This window comes from Spermophilus citellus, assembly GCF_964194105.1.
Source record: "Spermophilus citellus genome assembly, chromosome: 3".
NCBI lineage: Eukaryota > Metazoa > Chordata > Mammalia > Rodentia > Sciuridae > Spermophilus > Spermophilus citellus.
The window spans coordinates 36,660,677-36,674,984 of record NC_138184.1 but is presented as its reverse complement, the minus strand read 5'-3'; the positions used below and the strand labels follow the sequence as shown (position 1 = coordinate 36,674,984).

The following is a 14,308-nucleotide window of genomic DNA, read 5'->3' as shown; positions in this document are numbered from 1 at the left end:
CTTACGTGGTTTTCAAATGTGTTTACAATACATAAGCAAAAAAAAAAAATGTGAAGTGATATAGATTTTAATGCTCCCATTTTAACCTATTTTGCATGCAGGAAATCTGAACAGATAAAAAGAATGTCATTTATTACTATGATAATTGCTCTTTAAAAATTATGGGAATCCTGATTAGAAGCAGAATATGGAACTGAATCATTTGGTGTTGAGATAAACTCTTCAGGGGGACCTTAATACTGCTATGCAATTAGCTTCATCTACACATGACTCCTGAGACCTGTTCGAGCATTTGTTCCCTTAATGCAGTTCCCTTTCTGATGCCTCCCAGTTCAGATCATTAATAAGCAGTTAAATGTGTCGGCCTGTTAAGTGATTTTAAGGCAGAATTTATTTGAACCCTGTCATAAGCCATCTTATTATATTCTAAAAAACAGTGACTTGAAGCATCACACAAAACACCCTATTAGGTAATTTTCGAACATGTTCCTTGAAGCAAAAATACATATTAGGAAACATAATGTACGTATTGAATGTGTCCTGGTCACTTGTGAAAATATGATAGCACTTCCTATGGTAAAGGTCGGTTCCAGAAATCACTGCCCCTGCAGGCCGTGAGCCCAGACAAGTATGGCCACAAACCAGAGTGAGGAGTGGGTCTTGAGCCTTCTTCCTGAGGTCCAGACTATTTTTTCACTTATACTCATATCAGGCTTTGGAAAATCAAAACCATGAATTAAAATAAAGAGAGTTTACATAGTTCTGCAGTTCTCCAATTTGAGGCCCAAGCAGATATTTCTAGCCTAAACAAACAAAGAAGATAGAAAATGAAAAGTTAGAAAGCTGTGGGTTTTAATGAAATTATAGCAATGAATATTTCAGCCAATTGGAATAGCTAAAAGCATCGTTGTGTTTTTAAATCTCCTTATGGTAAGGTGAAGAGCTCCTGCTCTCTCTTGTCTCCGGGGTTTGTGGAGGAGCAAATGAGTTAATATGCATTAAGCACTTAGCAAGACCCATGACGTATAGTAAGTGCTCAATAAATAGGAGTTAGTTCAGGCTTTTCCTGTGCAACTTTGAACCCACTGCCAACTAACAGCTGCTACTAAAATTCCGTGGGAGAGAAGGAAGACTTTTAGTTTATGGTGAGGATAAACACTGTCTGAAGATCTTAATGTATTAAGCACTTAACAAGGTGGAGTACTTAGTACAGACCTGTGCAAAAGGGAAGCTGGATGGAGTTCCCACGCCAAACTGACTCAGCCAACTATTTGAGATTAGAGGCAGGTAGGACAATGAAACCTTACCACCCCCCCTTTTTTCCCCCTTAATGTTAGCGTCTCAAACGTTAATGTGTATAGGAATTACCAGGGGATTTTGCTAAAATGCCTATTCTGATTCCTAATTCTGGGGTGAAGCTGAGATTCTGCATTGTAACAATTTCCCAGACGATGATGATGCTGCTGTCAGTCCAGCTTCACACTTTGAAAAGCCAGTCTTTCTTTAAAGATGCAAAAAAAAAAAAAAAAAAAAAATCAAAGTCTTCCCCCCAACCCCTCCTTTTGTCCCCTGCCTGTGTCCAGCACCTGTTACATGTGTGGTCAGAATAGCAGGGATTCTCATAACCCAGCTCCGGCCCTCGGCCAGGATCCACAGTGACCCGGGCAAACACACACTTCTTCAGGGTCACGGGCAGGTTACTGAGTCAAGACTGCCAAGGGCCGCCACCGTGTTTTCCTTCGCTCTCGCCCCCCTCCCTCCCTCCCTCCCTCGCCTGCCCCCAACCCGGGACTAATCTTGGAGCTGCTTAATAATAACAAAGCCAGCCCACAAGAGTGAGGCAAGACAGTTTCAAAGCAGGGCTTTTCTTGTTGGACAATTACCTCATTTTCAGATTGCGGTTCACAGATTTGCAAAACCCATGTGCGTGTGGAAACAAACCGCTTCTCCTGAAAGATGATTAAAAGCAGAACCCCTCAAGGAGAGGTGACATGAAAATGAAATGAGCGACAGTATACGGCTCCCCCCCCCCGCCCCCACTCCTCCACTCGAACATTCGGAGGCATGTAAATGACATTTTAATAAAACGTCTACACGCGCTCACACGCGCATGCGCACCCACGAGCGGCCGCGGAGAATCTGGTTCTAATTACTTGTACTTTAGTTGAACTTTGGCGTTTCCTTTGACTCTCTCCCTAATGTATGTGAGCCGTGGGCTTTGCGATCCTGCAGCGAATCCAACAGAAAATGGGAAGGGGGTGGGGGTGGGGGGGTGTCCAGATCTGTTCTCCTCGGTGCCAACAAAAATGAAGCCCAACTGAACAGTTTCGATCCAGTGCAACACTTTGCTCTTCTCCCTTAATTGGCTGAAATAACTGCTGCCTCCGGGACCCTGGATCCTCTGGGCTCAAAATTCCCCTGGGGCCATGCAGGAAATGCCTTTTGCTTTACAACTCTCTTTTTCCTTTTAAGACTCAGCTGCCCAGAGAGTGCATTAAAATACTGTCTTCATCATAGAAGGTTCTAGTAAAAAAAAAAAAAAAAAAAGGCAGGACTTTCATAATGCCCGGTGCCTGCCTGCCTGCCTGCCTGCCTGCCTCTCTCTAATCAGGCCCAACATAAAATCCTGCAGTCTGTCAACAGGGGTTAGCCAGCCGTAAATTAAGTCTCACCAAGAAAGAAAAGTATACTGAGCCCTCTTTAAAAAAAATGTTATCTGCTGCTTAATCTACCCTTTAGAAAAATGCCAAGCATGTAAGGAATCGTGAAGGGAACTATTGTTGGAGACTTTCTCTGTGTTTAAATGACACTCAGGTGTGTTGTAACAACAAGGACATTTATACTGTGTTTTCTCAGGTGAGTTGAGTTCTTAGGTGCCCGGGCCTCCTCACTGACAGCAGTGTCATTATTCTTATGCTTTTATTTAGGCAGTGAATCACCCCCAGAGTTGGGGCAGTGTTTGAGAAAGCTGCGTCAGTCAGTAGGAACACTGGGGATTCTGCTTTTGTACAGTTCCAATACGGTGCGGGTTTTGTTGAGCTTTGTTTTTGTTTTGTCTGCAAACAACCTCTGAGTGCGAAGTCCCTTTAGAGCAGTGCTTTTCAAAATTGGGTCCATGGACTGTGGCGTCTGAGCTGCCTGTTGCCGGTTCCCAGCAAGAGAAATGCAGAAATTGAGAGCAAGTGTTTTGAAACTTTTATAGCAATTTGATAGAGGAATTCTAGGTCTGTCAAATATAATTTTAAAACCAAAGGTGGAGTGTGTGCTTTGAACATCTTGTTTTTTTTTTTTTTTTTTTCCGCATTGCCTTTCTTCTAGAAACTCATTTTTGTTGAATTCAATCAATCCATGAGGGATGGGAGAGGGGGAGAAAGTATGTCATGGTCCTCCATGTGGATGGCCTGAAAATCATTTAAAGCCTGTGTCTGTCTCTCCACCCGTAAAAATTCTGCTGCTGGTCTGGACCATACTTTGAGGAACTTTGATTTAAAGGCAAACAGGGTCCATGACTAAGGAAGGTGACTCTAGCTGTGAATTCTTCAGTGACTGTCATCTGTGTTGTGGGGCTGAGAGGTTTAAATGTGGGCCAGGAGCTTTTGCAAGTGTAGGTTTGTTTGCTGTGGATTTCCTGAAGGCTCACGATTCCCAGGCATGCAGCACAGAGATGCCCTCTCAGCATCTCTGCTGCTGACGCTGCTCTGGGCAGCGACCCACAGAGCCAAGCGTCCAGCTCACCCGACGTACAGAAGTACCACTGTCTTGGCCATGCCCTGACCAAGCAAGGCCGCCCATCTGGTTAGCCACTTGAGTACCACGTTGGAACCTCTGCTTATTGGGGGAAGCAGTTGCCAAACAGAACTGAATAAGTCAATAAGTAAGCAAGGAAATAAATAAAAACAGGAGGCGAAAAGCAGGTCCGAATTATTCCTCAAAGACTGCTTTCCCCAAACTGAAATCACATCAGGATGGCGGGAGTGCAGTTGTTTTATTGAATGACACAAGGCTCTTTTCCCCCTGGGAAGTCTCAAAACTGCCTTTTTGGCCTGCCTGAGATCGCTGAATGAGCTAATACAGAACACATTGTCTGCTGAGCCGGCAGAGTTTTTGAGCAAAAATTTTATCATTCCATAGACTGATTGTGCTTGCCTGGAATAAGGAACAGAATGTTTGAGGCCTCTCAAGGGCATTTGATGAATCTAACTCTAATTTAAAGGGACTAATAGATTATTGATTTAAGCAGGATGACAGTGAACAGATCAATGGCAGAGCTCTCTGTATCTACCTTAAGTACCAAAAATGCCCGGAGAAAGGGGAGCCACTGGCGGCCCCCCACTGTGTTTCCCACTGTCTTTATTCAGGGAGGAGGAGAGAGCAGGGAAGAGGATTTCTAATAAACTTGGTCAGAGTATGTTTTTGCTACATTACTAAAGAGGCAAGAGATTGCATTGAAGTACAAATCTTTTATCTTGCTGCCATATCCTGGTTGTAATTATAGAACTTGTCTTGGCATGTTATCCCCAGGCCAGCATTAGTGATCTGACTACACCACTGAATTTTTTTTTCTTTTCTCTTTTTGGCCTTGTGTTATTTTCATAGTTATGTGACACATCGAAGAAATAAAGGACCGTAGACTGCCAATTCTGAGGATCATATCTGAATATGTATAGCTAAATATTTAACTCTTTACCATCAGTGGGAAAACTTTTTTGAAGATCACTGTTACTCATAATATGTAAGATTTTTTTGTTTGTTTCTTTGTTTTTGCATTGGATTCTTTAATGGCATTTACAAATTTAAATTACAAAACACAATAGGAAGAACCAACTCATCTTTCAGAGCATGGTCACCTGCTCTTGGAAGCCTCCCTTGATTTCTTCTGAGCTGAATAGGCCTGTAGTTCCCTATTCTTATATCAGTGATTGCCAACTCTCAATTTGGATTCACGTGGGAATGAATTTTTTTTTCAAGTTTTTGAGTACCCCTAGTCTGAGTCATTCAATTTTTAAATTTTTTAATTTGTTATTTTCAGTTATACATGACAGTAGATGTACTTTGGCATATCATACATCCATGAAGTATAGCTTCCCATTTTTTTTTTGCTTGTGCATGTATGAACATAGGAAAATTATGTCCAGTTCATTCTGTTGTGGTAATGAATTTTTTAAGAACAGACTCCCATTCCCAGACAAGAGGTCTAAGATACAACTTGGGCAATAGATGGTTTAAAAGCTCCCCAGGAAGTTCTAATGTGAAACCACATTGGGAACCACTTTATTATATTCTAATCGTTGGTTTATTCTCTATTAGGTGGAACTTGTCAGGATGAGGGATTATACCATGCACTTTCCATAGCATATAACACAACACCTGGCATATTAGTCAGTGAAATAAACAGTGGAACACATAAACAGTCTGATACTCCATTGTACTAATATGGGAAAGCCCATAGCATTACTGGTGAACTCACCATAGCCTTAAAAGTCCGGGGTTCTCACCATTGATTGCTAACAACAGGACATTTTCATTCACAGCATCTGTTTAGGAAAAGCCCTCTGGATTCATTCATGTGTTACAAATGATGTCAGGCTGGAGATGTAGCTCAGTGGTAGAGTGCTTGCCTAGCATGTGTAAGTCCCTGGGTTCCATCCCCAGCACTGAAGAAAAAAGAAAAAAAAATGTGTGTGTGTGTGTGTGTGTGTGTGTGTGTGTGTAAATAAATATAATGTTTTGGAGATTTTGATGTCCTATAAGCCTCTGCCTTTTTGTGTCCTGTGCCCTGAATTTCTTGGGCATTACATTGCCCACAATTCTGTGTCCTCTCTTTTAGGAGGAGGAAGTGCTGGACTCTCCTTAGTGCCTGTATTTGAAGTGGCATATTTATGGAAATTACCACCCACTTTTAAAATTCAGGGCATAACTCTTGACAGCTGAACCCAGCCCTAACAGAAATCTGTTTACAACTTTCCTAGACAAGCCAGATTAGCTGTTCTACACGAGTGAGTAGAACAATACCCCCTTCCCCCACACACACACCTTGTTTCTGTGAATAACACAATGCAGGATTGATCATAGTGGTGATGACATGGCTCTGTCAGAGCCGTTGACACATTCGAGTGAAAGTAGAAGCACACAAATCAAATCAACCCCAAAGATTTGGGAGGATATAGCGAGGGACTCACTCATGTCAATAGGAGGAGTGTAAATTGCCAGTCTTTCTAGAAGTCAGTTTATCAACGTGAAATAAAACCTAACAAAATAGTTTTGAAATAGCATTCTTTTTAATAATTCCACCTCTGAAAATTTATCATACGACATGCTGAAATCAGCTACAAAGATACTCATCACAATGGAATGTTTTGCAGGAAAAAATATTTATTGACAAGGAAATGAACTCACAGCATCATAAGTTAACATCTCAAACAACCTTAGGATAATTCCACTTTAGTAAACAAGCAAAACAACTTTTCTGTGCAAGAGAAAGAGTCTGGCAGGATGTGTATGGAGATGATCACAGTGGGTGTCTCTGAGTGAAAGAGTGTGGGTGATTGTGTGAAATTTCTTGGATTTTAGCTATGATCGGTATATCGCTTTTTAATTTTAACAAGTAGTGTTTTCTTGTTGATATCGTTATTCCTCATTTGCTCTCAGTGAAGCTGATTAGCTCAGCATGAGGAGCGCTTTTGCATTTACAGCTGGAGAGCTGGTGAGCTTTAGTGACATCTCAGAAGCCACCCTTCTGTGAACACTTGGCATCTCTGTACCACAATATTCAGATCAGGGCTTCTAGTTGCCAAGAGTAATATGTACCTGAGATTGGTGTCTTAGTCTCAAATTTCTTGGATCTAACTAATAAAGACTGTAATAGATTTATCTACTAGGACCTGCATTGCTCCAATGAATTCATTCCAAGATTCTTCTGAATTATGAAAATACTATAATTATACTTGATTCTGTTCCAAAGGGCTAATTAATTACTTTTTTAAGGAAGCAAATGAGTATAAGAGAGCTATTTGATTTCTAATTTTATCATTTAACTACTTGAAATGAGAAAGGAAAAGGGAAAAGTTTATGAATTAATTCAGCAAATATTTATTGATTATCTGCTGTGTGCTAGGACCTCTTTTAGTCAGAGAACATAGTTGTAAACAGGTGGGTAGGTTTCTTAGCCTCATGAAGTTCATATTTAGTGTGTGGGTGGGTGGGTGGGGGGCAGGTATAGAATATAATACGCAGGTAAACTTTCTGAATTTGGACAACAGTTAAGGTGTTATAAAAAGAAAGATAAAATAATGGGATAGAGTGTTGGGGAGTGGAAGGAGCATTTTCTGTCATTTCTGTCTTGGCCTGGGGATTGAACCCATGGTCTCACACATGCTAAGTATATACTCTAGCATTGAACTACTCCCCCAACCTCAGAAGGGCATTTTAATTACTGAAATCACCTTCTGAGAAGGTGACATTTGCTCTGAGATCTAAGAGATAAAAAAAAAAAAAATAACCAGATATGTGAAGGTCTTAGAATTTCCAGGTAGGGGAAATTGTTGGTACAATAGTCTTATTTATTTATTTATCTATTTATTTATTTATGTGTTTGAGGCAGGGTTTCCCTAAAAACTCCAGGGCTCAAGCAATCTCTTGCTTTAGCCTCCCCAAGTTGCTGGAACTATAGGGAAAGGCCACCTCACCTAGATGAAGTATAGTAGTCTCAAATTGATTAAGAGCTTGGCCTATTCAACAGACAGAATAGAAGCCAATTATTTAGAACTCAGTAAATGAGGGGAATCATTGGATGCAATGATGTTGGTAAGGGGTCATGTTATGAAAAGCATTGTAGAACATAGTAAGGAGTTTGACTTGTATGGGATCAGTGACTGATAGGGGGTTTTAGATAGCCAAGTGAGAGAGATCAATTTCAACTTTTTCTTTTTTCTTTGGCACCAGGGATTGAACTCAGTTGTGCTGAACAACTGAGCCACATCCCAGCCCTTTTTATTTTTGAATTTTGAGATAGGGTCTCCTTAAGTTATTTAGGGGCTTGCTAAATTGCTGAGACTGGCTTTGAACCTGGGCTCCTCCTGCCTCAGCCTCCTAAACCCCTGGGATTACAGAAGTGCGCCATCATGCCTGGCCAATTTTAACTTTTGAATAATGATCTCAACTGCTTGTTTAAAGAATGTCCCTTAGGGTACCAAGTGCAGACCCAGGGAGGCCAAAGAAGAGACTATTTTAGTAGTTGAGGTGACTGCTGACTTGGTGTAGGAGCTGGGTACTGAGGTGGGGATGGATTAAGAAGATACTCTTTGGTTGTTCTTTGGTTGACCTGACTTGGTAAAAGTTTAGCTACAGGAGAAAATAGTAAAATATCGAATCTGGCTAATTACAAGCAGGGGAGCAACTTTTGTACTATGAGAAATATTCTGTATATTGTAAAGTGATTGGGAGACTGGAAGATTCTGGAACATTATTTGTTCGCTTTTATTTACCGTCTACATGTTTTATGACTTTTTTTTTTTTTTTTTTTTTTTTTTTGGCCAGCAGTAGGAATAGTGCCTGTTCTTGCTTTGACTTTGAATATAACCCTAGAGAATAGGGATGGGAGGACACTTTGGTCTAAGTTCTGTGAATTCCCATATCCCATGGAATTTGGGTGGTTAGATAATGAAATGGGGGATCTTGTTGTTTAAACTAGATTTACTTTTAGATCTAGAATAAATAGCAACATAAGCGGAAGTGAGTCATGCCCCTCTGTGCCATTATTAGGTATAACCCACTACTTGAAAAACATGAATTGTGCAGGCAGACACCTGGTGTTTTGTTAAAATGCAAACTTTTATTTCATGTGCCTGATACTATGGTTTCTAATAAGCTCTGAAATGATGCTGATGCTTCTGGCCCAAAGACCATTCTTACTAAGCAGAGGTCTTACTGATGTTGCTATCCATGGAGTTCAGCTACATCTGCTTGTTAAAAACCCTTGCCAAATACTCATGGAATGACCAGGCTAGGCATTTTCTTCATTTTTTTTTTTTTTTTTTTACCCCTTAAGGAAATTAACTTTTGGTTAAGTGAGCATAGATCAGACAAGTCCTTTGAGACTCCATGAGGCAGAAGTTAGATGAAACAGAAGAGTAGAAAACTCTGAAGGACGGTAGTGAAAAGATCTGGATTCAGGCCTTGGCTCTGCTGATCTAGGAAAAGTCCCTACCCTCTCTGAGTTTCTATTTCTTTTGAGGATAAATTGGTGATTAAAAATCATCACCCCTACATTGCACTGATGAACTTCAGATGAGAGATGCATGAGATTGCTCTGTAAACCATAGGAGACCACATCAATATCAGTGTCACTACTGCTAGGCCTATAGTGACAGCTGTTTTTATGGGAGTATCCCTGCTAGTGTTATTGCTGAACTTGGGGCAGAGGCATGTGAGTTCACTGATGAAAAAATAAAGGAACTGAAATGCATTTTCTCTTTTGTTCTCTCCCCACCCCATCTCCATTGCAGCGATTGAAACACAGAGTACCAGCTCTGAGGAACTGGTCCCGAGCCCTCCGTCTCCACTTCCCCCGCCTCGAGTGTACAAGCCCTGTTTCGTCTGCCAGGACAAATCATCAGGGTACCACTATGGGGTCAGCGCCTGTGAGGGCTGTAAGGTGAGTACTCACGCCCATGTGCCTCAGGAGCTCTCATTCTGCAAGTGCTCACAGGAGGTGACCTACTCAGCTCCAGAAATGGGCCACTTGGTCATCTGTAAGGTCACCTCCAGTCAGCACCGTGGGTTAGATTGCGTTTGATGGTCTTCCCTGCTTCCTTGTATCTCTTTACATCTGCAAATGACTGATTGGGGTTAAAGATTCTAAGGCCCTGAAAACACCCCACATAGCAGTTCTTTTTAGACGATAAGAACCTTTTGAAGGAGTCCTGAAAAGCATCATCCTGTTTCTTTTTAGAACATGCCATCTGGTATCTTTGTAGTTTTATTTTATTTTTAAATATGACTGACAGCCAGCTGAATCAACTTGCAGACAATCCAAGGTTGAAATTGGGATTTATCTCCTGGCTGTTTCCTCAGCCCTGTGGCCTTTGAATTACAGTTTGATTTTCAGCCTGTAGGGACTTGCTACTGTATGTGTGTCATAAATTCAGGAGAGTTGGATTTAAAGTTCCTGCCTACAGAGTACTGGAGGCTGAACATGTGTCAGAGAGGATATGGCTGCTTTGAATCAAGCTAGACAATTGTTATCAAGTCCAACAGGCTTAATTGAGTGAAAGAGCTTGTGTTTTTTTTTTTTTTTTAACAAGAGAAAGAAAGTAAGAAAATGACTCATAGGCAAATTCAACTCATCCATATTAAAGTTTATCAAAGGAACCGCGGCTGTCTTGACTCAGCCCTTTCCTAGACATATATAACGTAAGTCCTCTCTGGATGGCTTCTCAGCTCTGTTGTTTATACATCTAAATTGCATGATTCATTTGTAGTTGTTAACATGTTGGAGTAATATTACACACGCTTCGCAGCTTTTCTCTTTGGCTTATCAGAATTAGCACTTTCTCCCTTGCTGTGTTAATTAGGACCTGTTGTATTAAAAAAAAAAAAAAAAAGGCTAAACCTTGATGAGTTAAGAAAGCAGTCTTTACTGGGGATTGAACCCAGGGGCATTTAACCACTGAGTCACATCCTTAGCTGTTTATTATATTGTATTTAGAAATAGGGTCTCCCTGAGTTGCTTAGGGCCTTGCTAAGTTCCTGAGGTTGGCTTTGAACTGGTGATCTTCCTGCCTCAACCTACTGAGCTGCTGGGATTACAGGTGTGCACCACCACGCCTGGCAAGACAGCAGTCTTTTATTTAGCTTTTGACTGTATGCATTGGCAGTTTGGGCCAGGCTTGTCTGGGTGGCTGATCTGGTCTCAGCTATGCTGCACCATGTTTCTCTGGTCAGCTGCACGTTAGCTAGTCAGTTCTGCTTCTGGGGATGCTATTGGCAGGGAGCCTCATCTCTCTTCTATGTGGGCTGGCCTATGTTATTGGCAAAGGCAGGTTTCCAGAGGAGAGAACAGAAGCACACAAGGGCCTCGATGCAGAAGCAACCCACTAGCCCTTCTGCCATGTCAAGTAGCCAAAGCGAGTCTTAATGTCAGTCTAGATTCAATGGGTGAGAATTCTGTAGCGGGAGGAGCTTCAAAGTCACAGTATAAGGGGAATGGCCATAGAGGGAGGAAAGTAGGGGCCATTTGTTATTCAGTCTCTCTGACTCCATGTCTAATTCCTGTGAACACAAGTGGGTAGAGTCCCTAGCTCTGTTGCCCAGGACCTCACACATAATCTGGCAAATAGAGAGTGATAAAGATATAGGCCGGGACAGGGCCAGGGCTCAGTGGTAAAGCAATTGCCTAGCACATGTGAGGCACTGGGTTCGATTCTCAGCACCACATACGAATCAATAAATAAAAAATAAAGGTATAGTGTTAAAAAAAAAGATATAGGCTGAACAGATGTGTAAAGGGGACTTTTCCCCTTCTTTTCAAATCATTTAGATAAACATGTATTATTTTACAGGGTCATGCTAGCTTGGAGAAATTCATGGAAGACTTGGGAACACCTTTCACCCTCTGGGATTGTGAGGGTCTTTTGAAAGGAATTTTTTTTCTTCCAGTAGCTTTCAGTGTGGTGGATAGAAAGAAGTGCCTCTAATTATCGTTCTATGATTGGTACCCCTTTGCTGTATCTAATTAAATGTATCCTGGAATTTGGGAAGGCTTCAGCAGGATGCTAGTTCATTTTGTCCATGTGCTATGAACTTATAAATAGACCATTTTCTGGTGTTCATTCAAAAGCCAGATGAAAAGATGCTTTTTTATTTCCCCCAACTTTTAATTCATCTCATATCCTCTCAGAAATCTGAGAATGGTGTGTTGTTTCTCCATCTCCCTACTCCCATGATGTCCTGGGGAAAGAAACCATCTAATGTGACCTCCCTCATGGCAGATGCCAGGACGTGCAGTGTGAGCTGTACTTGCAGACGGTTTCCGTCAGCCCCCGCCGGCTCGTTCTCTGACCTCTTGGTTTCTTTGGGATTCTGACTCTAGGAAAAACCCCAACAAAAACAAAACCCATACCAGCACAAACAACTTGGATAAACTCAGTTAAGTGGTCCAGAGACACAGGATGGTATATCTTTTAAACAGAACCAAAGACCCAGCCAGATCAGATGAGTTCTCCAGCCAGATGTTGAAATTGATAATTTTTGTGTTGTTGGTGGGCCTCTGGACCCCTGAATGCCTTTCCTCCTGGTTGTGGAGAAAGACTTAGTCTGCATTTTCACTTCTGGGAATATATAGTGAAAAAAAAATCACAAAACTAAAAGACATGGGAAAGTCAAAGTGTAATATAGCAGCTAAAGAAAGACATATACCTTTTAAAAGTATAAAATATAATCTTATGGATTATTTTTAAAAAGTACCAACACAATGAAGAGTTTATTTTATATATATATACACATACTTATATATATACATATTTATATATATATACATATATATATAATTTATATATATAAACAAAAAACTTGAAAGAAAACCCCTGTTAAAACTCAGTCTTTCTATGAGTATTTGCATGTTGCTTTTAAAAATATCTATAAAAATAGGATTTTTGTTGTATATTAGTTTTTAACCTGCTTTTTGAAGTTTAATAACATCTCATTATCAAAAATTAAACAACTTGGGGCTGGGGATGTGGCTCAATCGGTAGCACGCTCTCCTGGCATGCGTGCGGCCCAGGTTGGATCCTCAGCACCACGTACAAACAAAGATGTTGTGTCCACCGAGAACTAAAAAATAAATATTAAAAACTCTCTCTCTCTTTCTCTCTCTCTCACTCTCTCTTTAAAAAAAAATTAAACAACTGTATATTTTTTATGGTCACACAATTAATGTAATTATTTATGGTTATAATTTGGTTAGCTAATATTGTTATACAATTAGGGTGCTTCTAATTTGACTCCTTTATAAATAATACCTTAGGTATATGCCTTTCAGTGTACCTCTGATAATTTCCATGAGGTAAATTAGTGGAAGTGGCCTTTCTAAGTGGTTTTGTACATTTTTTAAGGTGTTTGATACACATATCCAAAATGTCTTGAGAAAATGTATATCAATCAATGCTCTGTTGGTCTGTAAAAAGTTAATCCTATTGAAGACTATTTGGCCACTCTCCCTTGTAATAATAAGGTCATGGTGAATAAGCAACTTTTCTTTTGAAATTTTCCCTATGTTTAATGTGATATTTACAGTGGGCCACATGCATGATATCATTTTGAGCAACTAGCAGATGCACTAGTGAGCCCTTATGCTGGTCGAACCTGTGTCTGGAGACTCCAGGTGACTACTCTGGTCTGGGAGCCTTTTCTTTAAAGTAGGACTCCCAAGCCGAACTCACAATATATCTTCAAGAAGCAATGCATAAGCAGGTATGGTGGCACATGCCTGTAATCCCAGCGACTTGGGAGGCTGAAGCAGGAGGATCAGGAGTTCAAAGCTGGTGTCAGCAACAAGGCGCTAAGCAACTCAGTGAGACCCTGTCTCTAAATAAAAAACAAAATAAGGGCTGGGGATGTGGCTCAGAGGTTGAGTGCCTCAGAATTCAGTCCCTGATTCCTCCCCCCCTCCCCACCCAAAAAAAAAGAGAAGTAGTAATGCATACAGTGGCTTCTGCCTGTCATAACCAGGATGACGTTATTGACCATGATTTAGGAAAGAGAACCTTTCATCTTCCTAGGGACCAGGTGGTAATCTCAGCCACTGTTTCAGACATATGATGATGGTCAGAATTTAATGAATGGGTTGTGGTTCACCTCTGGGAATGGTCAGTGGTTGCTGTATTGACACAACATCACCATGGCAACATAACCTCTAGACACGCCCTTGGGATGTCCCGTTTAGGGGATTTCCAGCTGAGCAATGGCAGTTTCTTTTTTATGCAGGGCACAAAGAGTACATAAAATGAACATGTAGTGTGGTTAGCCAGGAAGGCTTGGCAATATAAAATCATAAAGCAATGTTAGAAATAAAATAATAAGACAATAAAAAATAAATTAAGATAATATAAAATAAAATCATGTGTCTTTAGGAAACAGTTTCATTACTCAGAGCTGAAATTTATGCACAATTTTGGCCTTACTCATATTTTACACTTCTATTTTCTCAGCTTTCAAAGAGTGTAGAATCTAGCCTGAGAACATCAGTTGAACCCTAGGTAGGCTATTTTTTTTTTTTTTTTTTGCTTGGTGACCTTGGCCAAGCATCATAAAT

General features: G+C 40.7%; 1 protein-coding gene across 2 annotated transcripts in view; it reads left to right on the top strand.

The window, feature by feature from the left end:
* Window positions 1-14,308, top strand: part of RARB (retinoic acid receptor beta) — a 171,479-nt gene that overhangs the window by 19,812 nt on the left and 137,359 nt on the right. For both annotated transcript variants that reach the window (XM_081286686.1, XM_081286687.1), the window contains exon 2: window positions 9,504-9,652. In XM_081286686.1, coding sequence (XP_081142812.1) covers window positions 9,504-9,652 — 149 coding nt within the window. The remainder of the gene's footprint in view (window positions 1-9,503; window positions 9,653-14,308) is intronic.